Source organism: Nannobrachium achirus (assembly GCF_963921795.1).
Source record: "Nannobrachium achirus genome assembly, chromosome: 9".
NCBI lineage: Eukaryota > Metazoa > Chordata > Actinopteri > Myctophiformes > Myctophidae > Nannobrachium > Nannobrachium achirus.
In genome coordinates this window covers 20,509,068-20,523,234 of record NC_137818.1, presented here as the reverse complement: position 1 = coordinate 20,523,234, position 14,167 = coordinate 20,509,068, and the positions used below count along the sequence as shown (strand labels likewise).

The window sequence follows — 14,167 nt, the reverse complement described above, 5'->3', positions numbered from 1 at the left end:
TTCCAAAAGCGTTCAGTGCCAATGACGTCTTTGACGTCTTTTGAGTTTTTTGTATATAAAAAAAAAAAAAAAAAAAAAAAAACATTTTTTTTTTTTTTAAAGATGTCAAAATGACCTGAGATCAGAGAGATGCTTTTCTCTGTTTGTGTGTTGGCTCCCTCGTTTAGCTGATTGAGAAAATGTGTGTCCATTCTAGTGGATGGACACTTTTTTTCATTCAAACAGCTCTATCTCTGGAACCATTTGTCTGATTGACAAAATTCTTTATTATTATTAATTATAAAAAAAAAAAACTTTTTTTTTTTCATTGCATAGCAAAGAAAAACATACAAAATCAGGGCACAGCTACCTTGGAGCCATTTGGGCATTTGGCAAAGAATGAGTTAAGGGATTACTATTTTGTGCACGTGGATCCGCGATGATGATGAATCGGCGAGGCCGATCGTGCCAGCACTTTCCAACGGACCGTATGGTAAGCTTGCCAGCTTTACTGTATACAGTATATAGCGCGAGCATACTCTGGATCGGCACTCCGAGTACTCGAGTATTTTTCACGAGTATTCTCGGGATCGGCTACAAATGGGTTAAAAAGCCCTTTCACTTAAAGCAGCAATTATGTAACTTTCCTCTTCTACTTAGGATTTAAACCTGGTTTCCTGCTTAAGAGCTATGTTTCTTAGCTAATAGAGCCTGCCTGTTGCTCGTGGGATACATTGAATCTTGACCATCAGGTCAACATTACTCACATCCCATGTCTAGGTGAGACTTGACCTTTGACACGATCTAAATGTCTCAATCGCAGAGCAGGGAGAAAAAAATACAACCACGCCATTTGTATTAGTTAATGTTGTATTAACTCATCCAGAGCCCAGGACATTAACGGATTAGGGGGTCCAGAGTGCCCCCTCCCGGCCCCATTAACGGCCATTGTCTTATTTTGAAGGCCAGAAGTCTAGACCGGAAGTACTTCCGGTCTGACGTCATCGGATCCTGCGACGGAACCGATCATTGTTTACGTGGTGCCATGCTGGATTGCATAGGAGCGTTTATACATGTGTTTTATAAGCGAGCATCTGCCTCCATCTTCGCTTCTAAAGTGTTGTTTTGAGATAATGGACATTAAAGATGAGATCGGCCGTCCACCTCAATGTTATGGGATGACTATTGTGTGCTCGTGGAGCCGTGATGATGACAAATCAGCGCGGATTTCGTCTCCGGAGCGTCGGCCATTGTACTAGGTATTTTTACTTGCCGTTACAGTAATATATTACTTTTCGCGCGACATCGCGCATTCGGCACTATACGTACTCTAGTACTTATTGCGTGACATCACGCGAAAGGCACTAGATGAGTTAACACTCAAAATTTAAATGTATTCATAAAAAAATAAAAATAAATAAACTATGTTTAAAGAAAACCATATGCCTCAACTTCTGTTTCGGCTCATTTACCCAAAGATCCTACTCTGTGGTAAGCGATGGACATAAAAGAGACACAAACACATTGGGGGGGAGAGAGAGAGAGAGAGAGAAAGTGTGAAGAAGGAGAGCGAGTGGGAAGAGGCAGAAACGTGAACGACACATGAAGAGAAAAACAGATGCACGCCATGCAGGCAGAGAAGGGCAAGGGAGGACATAGTGCCAGCGGAGCGGGCTTTGTGGGATGAGGCAAAGCCAGAGTGACAGCATGTCTAGTGACAGCTATAAGCACAGGGAAGATGTGCTGGGGCCAGCACCACGTCGCTTTGAGAGCCGTCTGATCTGATAATGACATTTTCACACGCTACAGAAAGTGGCCCAGGGCAAAATTAGCACTGAAAAGATATTTTTTCCTTTTTTTTTTTTGCTGTGCTGAGAAAAGCAGGGAAATCGGTTATAGAAGGTGATGATCAAAAAGGCATTAAAAATGTAAAAATAAAATAAAACACTGTCGGGCGGAAACCTCATTAGGTCCAAAACTGTTACTTTTCAGGATTTAAATAAAACAAATAGCAAAAGTAGCAGATGTACAAGCTTCAAACGTGTGGCTTCGCAACGCGTTTCGAACTTGCATATCTTTTTTTTTTCTTTTTTTTTTTAAGATTTGTTTAGTGCCAATTGCCTATGTAATCCTGGGCTCTGCTCTCCCTCTGCCGCACCTGCGGAGACAACGGACTGACCTCATGCTTCCTTCAATGCATGAGTAGTCCAAGTTGTTTCTTTTCACCTGACTGGGGGGATTTCCCCGGGATGGACGTAGCGCGTGGAAGGAACACGTTATTCCAACCAGTTCCTTTCCCCTCCATCAAGCGCCCCGGCTGGCCAGGGGGAGGCATTATTGAGACCAGGATTACTGCATGTTTTTGTGAGGGTATCAACCCTAGGAGACACGGGGAGAACATGTAAACTCCACACAGAAAGGCCCTATCGCCGACCCCACCTAAGGTGTGGGCACTGATGACGCGGAGGGAGAAACACGCCCCCAGCACCCACAGCTTTCCCCGGCGGGAATCGAACCCAGGACCTTCTAGCTGTGAGGCGAAGCGTTAACCACGTGCAACATCAGAGCCTATGTGGTATGCGCCTGGACCGCAACGTTAGGGCTCTGATTAGGTACATAAGTGTATTGAGACAATTTGGCACTATAATAAAACAAGTGAATTGAACTTGTGTGTGTCTCACCAGAGTGTCATCCTCTGCCACCAGAACGAAGCCGTTGTTGTCAATGAGGTAGCAGTTGATGTGCTGTTGAGCAGAGAGGAGGGAGAAGAAGAGTTAAGACAGAAGAGAGGAGTAGAAGTGGAGAAGAGTTAGTGAGACTTAAGTTAGAAGAGAAGGAGTAGCAGTGGAAAAGAGAGGGTTGGTGGAGGAAAAAAGAGAAACTGACCTTATCATCACAGCTTATAGAGCACTTCCCATCCAGGGCTGCACACTGCAAGACAAAAAGCAAAGAGGGCGGGTGAACGTCACAAACGTAACATGTGGACCTGCGAGGCACAACATAAGACTAGTGGGGCGGCATTGCCGGTTAGGGAGCCCGACTGGGGAACCAGAGCCTCTGGTTCGATTCCAGGTCAGGGTAGCAATGTTGATTTGTGTCCCTGAGCAAGACTCTTAACCCCTAATTGCTCACGTGCTCCTTGTGGGCAGCGAATCAGCTGGGTTGGGCTGAAAATGCTTAATTTCCCTCGTGGGACAAAATAGGTATATTTTATATTATTAGGTTTGAAGGCTGTGTAGTGGGCTGAAACTCGAGTTAAAGTAGCAGACATTGACACTAATGTAAATAAAACTTTCGGGCAGGTGACGTTTGCTTTCAGGTTGCCCGACCGGGCAAGTGCTCATTTGAGAGGCAACTGTCTAAACACCTGAACGTGGCCAGCGTGCTCTGTCTTCTGGTCTGTGGAATGTAAAATAAGGGCACTGTTTACCTATAATGTGCTGTTTTTTACTGTTGCTACACTTATAAAAGACTTACACAAATATAAAATAACAAGTGAGCTGTAATTAAAATCTTACCAATCATTTTATAATGGACAATTTACCTTTTGGGCAAGTTGGCATGACCTTTGTCAAACCCTGAGTAGCAATACCACAACGAAAGAAATTGTACTCAAGTAGTGTAATTAAGTGCATGTAGTCTACACAATTACTTTCAAACACTAGATTGGCTACTTTTGGAGTATCAATTATGCATATACACAGCACACGTATTAAGACTGTGCCTGGTCTGGATTGCATTGATCACAACTGTCGGAAATGAGAAACTCAAAAAACATGCATATATCCTAAATGTTTATATTTTATGGGGGTGGGAAATCCTGGATAGGCTGTCATCTCTGTTCAAAACGATTGCATTTTAGTTATTTTTGTTCTTCTCCTGCCACGGTTTTGCTAATTCCTGTGAGACGGTAAATAAATGGTACAGACACAACATGTTCACTTCATTATAATGTAGTTGTGTGCAATTATGCTACTACTAATAACTATGACCACAATTGGCCTCATGGGGGTGCCATAATGAAACTGTTTTTATGAACTCCTGGACCTGTGCCATTAGTCTGACACAAAGCATGCGGCAGACATTCATCTACACTACAGCAGGGGTTTTCAAAGTGGGTGACGGGGCACCCTGGGGTGCTGCGACGGCAGTCCAGGGGTGCCACGAAATAATTTGATAATATTTGCAATTTATTTGGACACGAAAAAATATTTAGTATAATTTTAAACTTGAAGTACAAAGTTATTTTCAGTCATTTCTAACCAAAATGGCTATTATCTCAACGTTTTCCTCGCAACATAATCACTAAAATATCATCACTGTCGGGCAGAAACCTTGTATCTCCCAAGTTTCAAATGTGTACGTCTTTTGGTAAAGCAAAGCTTCATCATACAAGACTGTCGCACAAAACTAGTGAAAACAGCCGATCTACAAGCACACTCACGAGGCGTTGTGTGCATGTAGATCTGCTGTTTTCACTAGTTTAGTACATTTTATAGATGATAAATACAAAACGAACGGTTTTGGACATACAAGGTTTCCACCTGACAACAACGATATGCTATAAATATAAGGTGCTGGGAGTGAAAATTATAATGTAGGGGTACCTCGGATTAAAAAACAATATTTATGGGGTGCCCTGAGACAAAGATGTTTGGGAACCCCTGATCTACACTACAGTATACTGTACCAGTGGTTCTCAAGGGGCAGTCTGTTCAGGGAACCTCAGGGTTCCTTGAGGGGGTTCTGAATAGACCGTTAAAGGTCTGTAACTCTGAGAGTATTAATGGGTCCATTTGGTTCCATTTTTATACACTTAGATGTATGGGGGTCCTTGAATTTAAAAGGTTTGAGAATCTATGCTAATGCTACAAATTAGCCTCAAGAACTACTAAATTTTGACCGACCAAATTTTGATTCTTATTTAGTTAACCATGCAATACCCTCCCCCTAGTGATGAAAACAATAAGGACTTCTGGGAAGGTTAGTTAACCAATGGGAAAAACTGAATCAATGGAATTAAAAAGGACATGGTTCAGCACATACACGTAAATATAGACCAAAGTCAATAGGGCCAATCATCACTAAACATGCAGGATGTGTGTACTAGGGCATTCACGAATAGTGATTTTTAGTATTAGAATTATTCAACCTCAAAGTATTCGAACAGTCGAATATTCGACAGGACTGGCCAAACTGTCAAATATTAAGTAAGCAAGAGGCGAACATTGTGAAAATAGCCAATCTACATGCTCACAACGCCTCGCGTTGTGAGGCGTTGTGAGCATGTAGATCTGCTATTTTCACAATATTTATCTGCGGAACTGAGTCACATTAAATGTAAAACCTACAATTCCAAGTGCTTGTCAGGGTGGAGGTCCCCAGTACAAATATGTTTACTTTGGGGGTCACTGCCTAAAAAGGTTTGAGAAACCCTGGTATAGAGCATTAACAAAATTCATCCACCAGGGGCATTGACAACTCATTCTTATGACTTAGCATCTAGCCAAGCTTTATAAACTATATATTTTTTAAAGAAAAAAGAATAAAAAAATAAAAATAAGCGAATATTCGACTTCGGTGAACAACGTCGAATAGTGACGTTGATATTCGAATATTCGAATATTTGGTGAATGCCCTAGTGTGTACCTAACCATTATGAATCCAAGAGGGTGTCTGGGGGCCTGGGGTACTCAACAGAGTACATGCAAACCCAGAAACAGTATTAAAAAAATAAAAATAAAAATAAAAGATCTGCATTGAATCCCATGTAAAATGTTGCAGGAAAACGCAAATGTCTCTGTTTCCTATTCCTGCCACGTGTCCTGCAGCATTTCCGTACTATCTAGTGAGCTTGTAGCTGTGGAGCAATTGGTCGCATCAACATGGATTTCTTTTTAATTTATCGGATCTATACCTCGGCATGCACGCAAGATCCGTGCACCATCGTGCACGATGGACCACTTTAAAAGGTAAGAAAAACGTAAAAAGCATGTCAGGGAACCCTCAAAGACCAAGTTTTACAAAAGCAGTCAATGGGGCCTTTTCCACCGGAAAATAACCGGTTCCGGTTCTTTCTCCCGCCTATGGGATGAACCAGAGTTGGTTCCGAACCGTTTTTTGTGGTTCCAGAGCCAAATCCTTGGCTCTGGTTCAATCTGGTGGAAACGCAAGCCGGTTCGCAAGAACGAACCAAGGTTCCTAAGAAAGTTGAACCGGCACTGATTCTGGAACTGGTTCTTTGCCAGTCGAAAAGGCCCCATAGAGTTAAAATATCCCAGGACGAGTAGTAGAGATGTTGTTTGGTTTTGTTTTTGTTTTGTTTTTCAACTCGATTCCACCGCAGCTCTGATCGTGTGCAGTGGGGTACAATGCTAAATTGCTTGTTTGTATCGCTTTTTTTTTTTGTATATGTGTGTCGTTCGCGATGACATATTACTCTCAGCAACGTTTGTGTCCCAAATGGACTACGGTGACTAAAAGGCGACATTAGTTCTGGTCAGCCATCACAGGAGGAAACTTTTTTGGCAAGACTTCAGGATGTACAAACACTGTGGACAGACATAAGATATAGACAGAGATATACAAAAAACGTTTTTCTTTTCTTCAAGCAATACAGATAAGTGATTTAGCATTGTACCCCGACGCGTACGCTCGGAGCTGCGGTGGACAAGAGATAAAAAAGAAAATAATAATGAGAAGAAAATAAAAAAAGAAAATATACCTCTTGTCCTGGGATATGATAACATCAGATTAAGGCCAGTCCGGAATTCTCCTTTAAAAGATTTGCGTCCAGTCATAACAAAATCCACAGGGCATGTTTCATAACACTGTCGAACAAAATGTTTAACAGACTTGAATAGAAAATGTGAGGTTGTATGTATGTGCTGCTCGCACGCATGCTTTGTGTTTTTTTTCTGCAGACATGTGTATGCATTATGTGGGAGTTTGTGTGCATATACCTGTCGGCTGGCCGTCCAGAACTTCTTCTGAAAGAACTCCAGCTTCATCTGGATGCCCACAGCTGGAAGAGAGACAGCACAACCGCTGAAACCAAACAACTGGAGTGTGTGTGTGCGTGCGTGCACGCGCACGTGTGTACTTGTATTACTTGTGAGGGACAAAATGTCCCCCACACAATTCAATTCAATTCAATTCAAAGGAGCTTTATTGGCATGAGAAAACATACGTTTACATTGCCAAAGCAAGTGTCACAAATAAAATAAAAACAGTTGAAAATGGGGAACATATATACATTGGGAGGGGGTACAGCATTGTGTAAACAGAGCTATGTCGCATTGTGACCACACATAGGGGCCTTTTGCACCGGCAAAGAACCAGTTCCAGAACCAGGTCCAGTTTAACTTTCTTGAAACCTTGGTTCGTTCTTGCGAACCGGCTTGCGTTTCCACCAGATTGAACCACGATTGAACCAGAGGAACCAAGAATTTTGTGGTTCCCGTTCGGAACAAACTTTTACGGTTCGGAACCAACTCCGGTTCTCGGTGGAAAAGCTCACCTCTGGTTCATCCCATAGGCGGGAGAAAGAACCAGAACCGGATTTAGATTTTCTTTTTCATGGTTAAAACGGATATGGAGTTGGGCTTACAAAAATAATGAAATCTACTGTTCTGGGATATTATATTATATTACATCAGATTAAGGTAAGGAAAAGGTAGTCCAGAATTCTCCTTAAATTAAGGGTTAAAAAATGGCAACAACAAAAAAAAGGTATGGCATTCAAACTGATGTCCTCACAAGTAGGCCATAGTACAGTATTATGTCCCCATGTGTGTGTGTGTGTGTGTGTGTGTGTGTGTGTGTGTGTGTGTGTGTGTGTGTGTGTGTGTGTGTACGTGTGCATGCTTTTATGTGTGTGTTCTTTGCTGTGAAAGCGTGTGGGTGCTGCTCTGGCTGTGATCACACATGGCATTGTCACCCTCCAGGGCAAGACGGAGATGACAAACCCACATGCACGGAGGGGCATCTCTGGGCAGCCACAACACAGCCGGGCGGCACTCAAACAAACGACTTGTCCCATCTCCAAAACAACGTCCCGACTATAGCATGTTGAACCCGCTCCACTCTGAGACACTGGAGAACTGTCGTGATCAGTTGAATGTGTGCCCACTGCCCATGCCTGGATTGCAAGCTGCATTGAGCAGATAACTACAGGCTGGTGTATGTCTGTGTGTTGTGAAGGTAAGCAATTTACCCCGAGTGAGAGGACATTATGCTCTCATAATGTCCGCAGTGAGGGTGTTATCGGACGAGGCGCAGCCGAGTCCGATAACACCCTCACTCAGGACATTATAAGAGCATAATGTCCGACCCCGAGTGGTAAATAGCTTTTCTACCACTTTTTCCCGTATACATGAAAGAAAACACATAGTTGTAACTTGCAAGGATCTTAAGTTACAATCATTATTGCCTATAAAACTTCCGCGAGACAGCAGATAGTTCCACAAACAACATCTTCTACTCACCAACAGATGGCGCCAACTCCATACTAATCCATGCGTCTAGCTTACAGCTAAGCTAACGTCAGTTAGAAGTACCGTTCCGGCCGTAAATAGAGGCTGTTCGCTTCCAGAAAGGCATAGGTTCAGAGAAAAGGGGCTTTAAAGTTGGCGGATTGCATTGGATCCAAATAAATCGGCGACTATAGCATGCACGTTAGTAAACATAGGACCGTTGCCACCGTCATTTGTTGGTTGGGGGAAAGGTGTTCCGACTACCTCCTGAAGTCCCCGGATGTACACTGAGGTGCATTGATCTCGGACAAGTCCTCATACAACTTTGCGGCAGTTGTTTTGTCATAACCTCCGGAATTTAGCCAATCAGAATCCAGTATTTGAACACGTGACTAGAAAAAGTGGTAGAATTTTGTTTTTTTGGGGGGGAAGAGTGTGTGTGTGTGTGTGTGTGTGTGTGTGTGTGTGTGTGTGTGTGTGTGTGTGTGTGTGTGTGTGTGTGTGTGTGTGTTAACTGTGTTTGCATTTAACGTTTTTCTTACGTGCCGCTGTTTCTCAATGTCAGTTCTCTCTCTCTCTGACACGTGCACACAGACATCAAAGGGAGCTTGAGCCCCTGCCCTTTTGTAAAAAGTGCCCTCTCCAGCCCATGAATGCAGTTTTTACTATGGTGAAAGAAATGCAAATGCCCTCTTTCCATGTCATACCTGAAGGCAGCATTCAAGAGAATTGCCTTGTCCAAACTCTCCTGAATTTGAATTCAGCATCTTATGTTGAAAGAATTGCCCTCTCTGTGTAGAAATCCATGCTGTTATGCCACATTGTATTGACTTGATTATTAGTTCAGTGTGGTATCAAGCGCCAAAAATAGCCGACCTCCAAGTTCACAACGCGCCTCAGACACGCAGACACGTTGTGAGCTTGGAGGTTGCTATTTTCGACATTTCAACCAAAAGGCCCTTTTGGAAATTTCAGCCCCTGCCTCTCTAACATTCTCTGCACGTCCCTGCTCTCTCTCATATACATATTAAATCCATCCCAGGTCTTTGTTCTCCTGACAGGGCTACAGAGCTGTTCTCACTTCAATCACCCTCGGCCAGTGGTGGGAAAAGTACTCACATTTTATACTCAAGTAAAAGTATCAATACTGCAATGTAGAACTCTGTTACAAGTAAAAGTCCGGAATTCAAAATGTACTTAAGTAAAAGTACTAAAGTAAAATATAATATAATGAAATAGCAGTTGTAGGCAGAGCATTCACACATCTTATAAATATAATAAAATAACAGTTGAGGGCAGAGCATTCACATCTTATATAATAAAATAAAGTTGAGGGCAGAGCATTCACACATCTTATATAATAAAATAAAGTTGAGGGCAGAGCATTCACACATCTTATATAATAAAATAAAGTTGAGGGCAGAGCATTCACACATCTTATATAATAAAATAACAGTTGTGGGCAGAGCGTTCACACATTGTGCATGCTCCCTGTCTCTGGAACGCTCTCCCTCCAGCTGTCAGGGATGCCGACTCAAAATCTATAGGTTAGAGCAGGGGTCTTCAATGTTTTCAGGCCAGGGACCCCCTAAATTGAGAGAGAGATGAAGCAGGGAGCCCCACAACCTTATCGTAGATTCCATATAGTTTCATTGTTTGACAGCACGATCATCAGTGTATTTTGGATTCATGTCGATTTGTGTTTTCAGATATTTAACCACTTGAACCGTCAATACTTAATAAACTTGACCTTTCACTGTACTTAGTCTGCTCTTTTCCCCCTCCAAAGCTCTTTGCCTAAAATAGCCGATCTACAAGCTCACAACGCCTCGCAGCGCAACATTCTCAGAATATGGACACTAGGGCTCAAGTGGTTAATATAAACCTCCTGTAGAAGGCCCCTGGGTTAAAGTTCTCAAAGGGCCTATAACTGGGCCCGGCCTGACTAATTAGCATACATTTTAGCCCCTACCCGGCCCAAAAATATCGGGTCGGGTTCAGGAAGAGTTTTAGAACTCTATCACAGAGTAAAAGTAATAAAATAATAACACGCACGCACGCACGCACGCACGCACAGCAAAAACACAGTGGCAACAAAAAAAAAAGAAAAAAAAGAAGTGCCAGTACATAATTATGGTCAAACAAAGCAGCAATGTACAGCTGAAAAAAATACAGATCAGCAAAAAAGAAGAAAAGAAAGAAATAATTTACAACACAGTGTTGCAAGTAATGTATGACCTGTTGTGTGATGTGCACGTGGACCCCTTGGGGTGATGTTGCACTATAAATAAGAAATAAACTGAACCTACCATCTGTCTAAATAACCTGCTATCAAAATTTTAACATTGTGGTCGGGGAGGGAAAAAAAAGCCTACGTAAGAAAAACACAAGAACAAATGACCAAGGTAAGTATGCGTGGTCATCGTAACTAAATGCTACGCAGGGGTCTTCAACAGGGGGTCCTCAGAGTTACTACAGGGGGTCCTCCAAATCTCAGAGTGATAGAAACCTTTTTCTTTTTTTTTATATTAACCACTTGAACCCTAGCGTCCATATTCAGAGAACTTACCCAAAAATAGCAGATCTGCAAGCTCACAAGGCCTCGCGCTGCGAGGCGTTGTGAGCTTGTAGATCGGCTATTTTCGGGAAAGAGCTTTGGTGGAGAGGGGAAAAAGAGCAGACTAAGTAAGGAGTGAAAGGTCAAGTTTATTAAGTATCGACGATTGAAGCGGCTAAATGTCTAAAACACAAATCCAACATAGACTAATGTCGGTACTGTCAAACAAGTCGATGAAAATCTGTCTCACACATTTATCCACCTCTTTCCGCGGGAGTTTACTGGAGATTATTTGGACCACACTTCCGGTTTAACAGCAGACATACAAGCTCACGTCGCGTCGCAGATGCAGCCCGTTGTGAGCTTGTAAATCACACTCGGCTGCGGTGCCGGAAGCTCGGTACAACGTCTGTGCAATGCACAATGGGGCGTTGGAAAGCCGTGGATAAAATATGTAGAGGGGGATCCCTGCTTCATCTCTCTCTCAGTTAAGGGGTCCTTGGCCTGAAAACGTTGAAGACCCCTGTGCTACGGACTGAGGTGTAGTCTGAAGAGGTGAGTTCTCAGCTAAAAAAGTTGATGCAAAAAAAGGTGAGTTCTCAGATTGGGAGTGGGTCTACAGCTCTAACTGCAAGGGGAGTTTGCTCCACCGTCACACCTCCTGCCATTCGCAAGATTTCCAGTGGATTGGCAGAACATTGAGCTTGTACAGTAGATCAGCTCAGATCATGTTTGCTATTTTTATGACCTTCTCTGACTTAGAAGTTTAAATCTACTTATGAAGTTGCATTTCTTGCCATTTGTGGTTGCGGGTTTCTGCAAAAATACGCTCCATTCTCCATAAAAATTAGAAAGGCAAAACAAGGGAAGAAACCTGGAAGAAACCTGGGGAAAAAATACATTGCAGGTAGGGGTGTAACGATATAGTAACTGCATCGAAATATCGTTTTTAACTTAAAAAATCGAAGTATATCGAAATGAAAACAGCTAAAATCGAATCGCATTGTTTGATTTTGTATCGTATCGAATCGGCAGTGCAAAGAATCGATTGTATCAATTCTATCAACATGTGCATTGTATTTAGCATTTTTAAGAAGAAAAAATGTAAAGGAGGCGTTTAATTACTTTTCCTTTCCATATAGCTACACTGGTCTATCGATAAATGTGTGTAATCTCTGGGTTCATGTCAAGGTGCACTGCAGGTTTGTCAATATACAATGTCCATGTATTTGGCAGATAATCACAGTGTTTAGTTATTTATATCCATAATAATAGATGTTTCCCTTAAAAACCTCCACTATCCACACCTTTCACACAGATTTAATGTCTTTGCTAAATAGTTACTATATCGATTTTAAAACTTGAATCGAATCGTATCGTATCGCCATGAATGAACCAATATCGTCCATGTATCGTGTCGTCAATCATGTATCGTGATATGTATCGAATCGCCATTAAAATTATCGTTGCACCCCTAATTGCAGGACATTTTCAGGAAGACTTGAAACGGCACATCGGTAGATTGGAGAAGATACAGATGTACGGTAATGTTATAAAATTACAACAGCCACCGTTAATTGTTCAAATTAAAACAAGCTAGTGGTGTGGCACGTGCTTCAACCCTTCAGCCTCGTAAATTGTTGTAATAGCCAGGGTTGGAAAGTGGAAAGTACATGCGCTCAAGTATTGTACAAATTTGAGGTATCTGTGCTTTACTGGAGTATTCCCAATTATCAATACGTTTACAAGTATAGGCCTATTTGAACACTTTAGTTCTTTGCAGATTTAGATTATTATCACCAAATACATTAACGACTTCAGCCAAATACATATTTTGGCCATTTGAAAATAGCCAGTCTACAAGCTCACAAAATGCGTCACAATGCGACACATTGTAAGCGTGTAGGTCGGCTATTTTCAAAAGATTATTAATGCATTGGTGAAACGGGACATTCTGCACAATGAGCACTTTTACTTTGGATACTTGAAGTATATGTTGATGCCAACACTTTTTACTTTTACTCAAGTAAATTTTGACTACCAAACATTTACTTGTAAGAGGAGTTCTACATTGCAGTATTGATACTTTTACTTAAAGGTGGAGTGACATGGCCAAAACAGCTAATTAAGGCTATCAAATTAGCCAATTTTTTTAATGATGTCATGTACCCCCATGTTAAATACTGAAAGTAGTACTTTCTGTACAGTAACTGAAATACATTAATTTGATTGGGCTAATATGGGGGGAGGGGCGGAGTCGATTATCCATATCATTATCTTTTGAAACTGCCCCAAAAAAAGCTGTCCGAGGTGTGTTTCCGACTTTCTAAACCAACTTTAAAACTATCAGTTCTAGGGGTAAAAAATATATAGCATTCGCTATAAAATCAATGGTTAGATCGACCGATAAAAAAGTACATGTCTTCTTCAAAAAAGTTGTCAAAAAAGGTGTACGAGGGTCAACACGCTTCTCCCCGTCTATGAGACGGTTTTGTCGGCCATACCCTGCTGTCTCTTGCCCTAACCTGACTGGAGCACCAGACCGACCGGAGCAAGCCATGTCCTGCTCCGGTCTGTGCGCTGTGCTCACCGGAGCACAGCGGCCGGACTGAGGTCCGTGCGTGGCTCATATCATACACTCTGTGTGTGTGTGTAGCCTGTGTGTGTGTGTGTGTGTGTGTGTGTGCTTTCGCGCGCGTGTGTGTGTGTGTACACACACAATAGCTCTTGCAAATAGCCGTGCGGTGCAGCGTTAGCCGGGCTACACGCTAACAACAAGCCATCATGTTGTGCGCGGCACCGCACAACGGACGAAGTATACATTGCGCGGCACCGCACGACGGACGAAGTATACATTCACTACTAACTGATACGGCCCCGCCTCCTTTTCAGACTGTTTGAAGAAACACCTCGTGAACTACTGTATCATAATGTTAAATTTCGGCCGGTGTCGCCACTCCTTTAAGTAAGAAATGTGAGTACTTTTTCCAACCACTGCTCGTAATAGCAGGGGAGGAAAACCCCATGCCAGACCACCTCTAATGGCACCACCTGGATGTCTGGGTTTTTCACCCGCATGGGAGAACAAACAGGGGCGTCACAAGTAAAAGGGGGAGAAAAGTGGGACTGAGTTAGCCCAAGGTGGAGGGGCCCGAAT

The 14,167-nt window shown here is 42.5% G+C and overlaps 1 protein-coding gene across 1 annotated transcript in view; it reads right to left on the bottom strand.

Moving 5' to 3' along the window:
• The window catches only part of LOC308291136 (voltage-dependent calcium channel subunit alpha-2/delta-3-like), a gene marked incomplete at both ends in the record, with an annotated part of 340,367 nt that overhangs the window by 49,217 nt on the left and 276,983 nt on the right, over positions 1-14,167 (bottom strand). Inside the window, 3 exons of the mRNA XM_080733078.1 lie at positions 2,661-2,723; positions 2,866-2,910; positions 6,942-7,003. Coding sequence (XP_080589204.1) covers positions 2,661-2,723; positions 2,866-2,910; positions 6,942-7,003 — 170 coding nt within the window. The remainder of the gene's footprint in view (positions 1-2,660; positions 2,724-2,865; positions 2,911-6,941; positions 7,004-14,167) is intronic.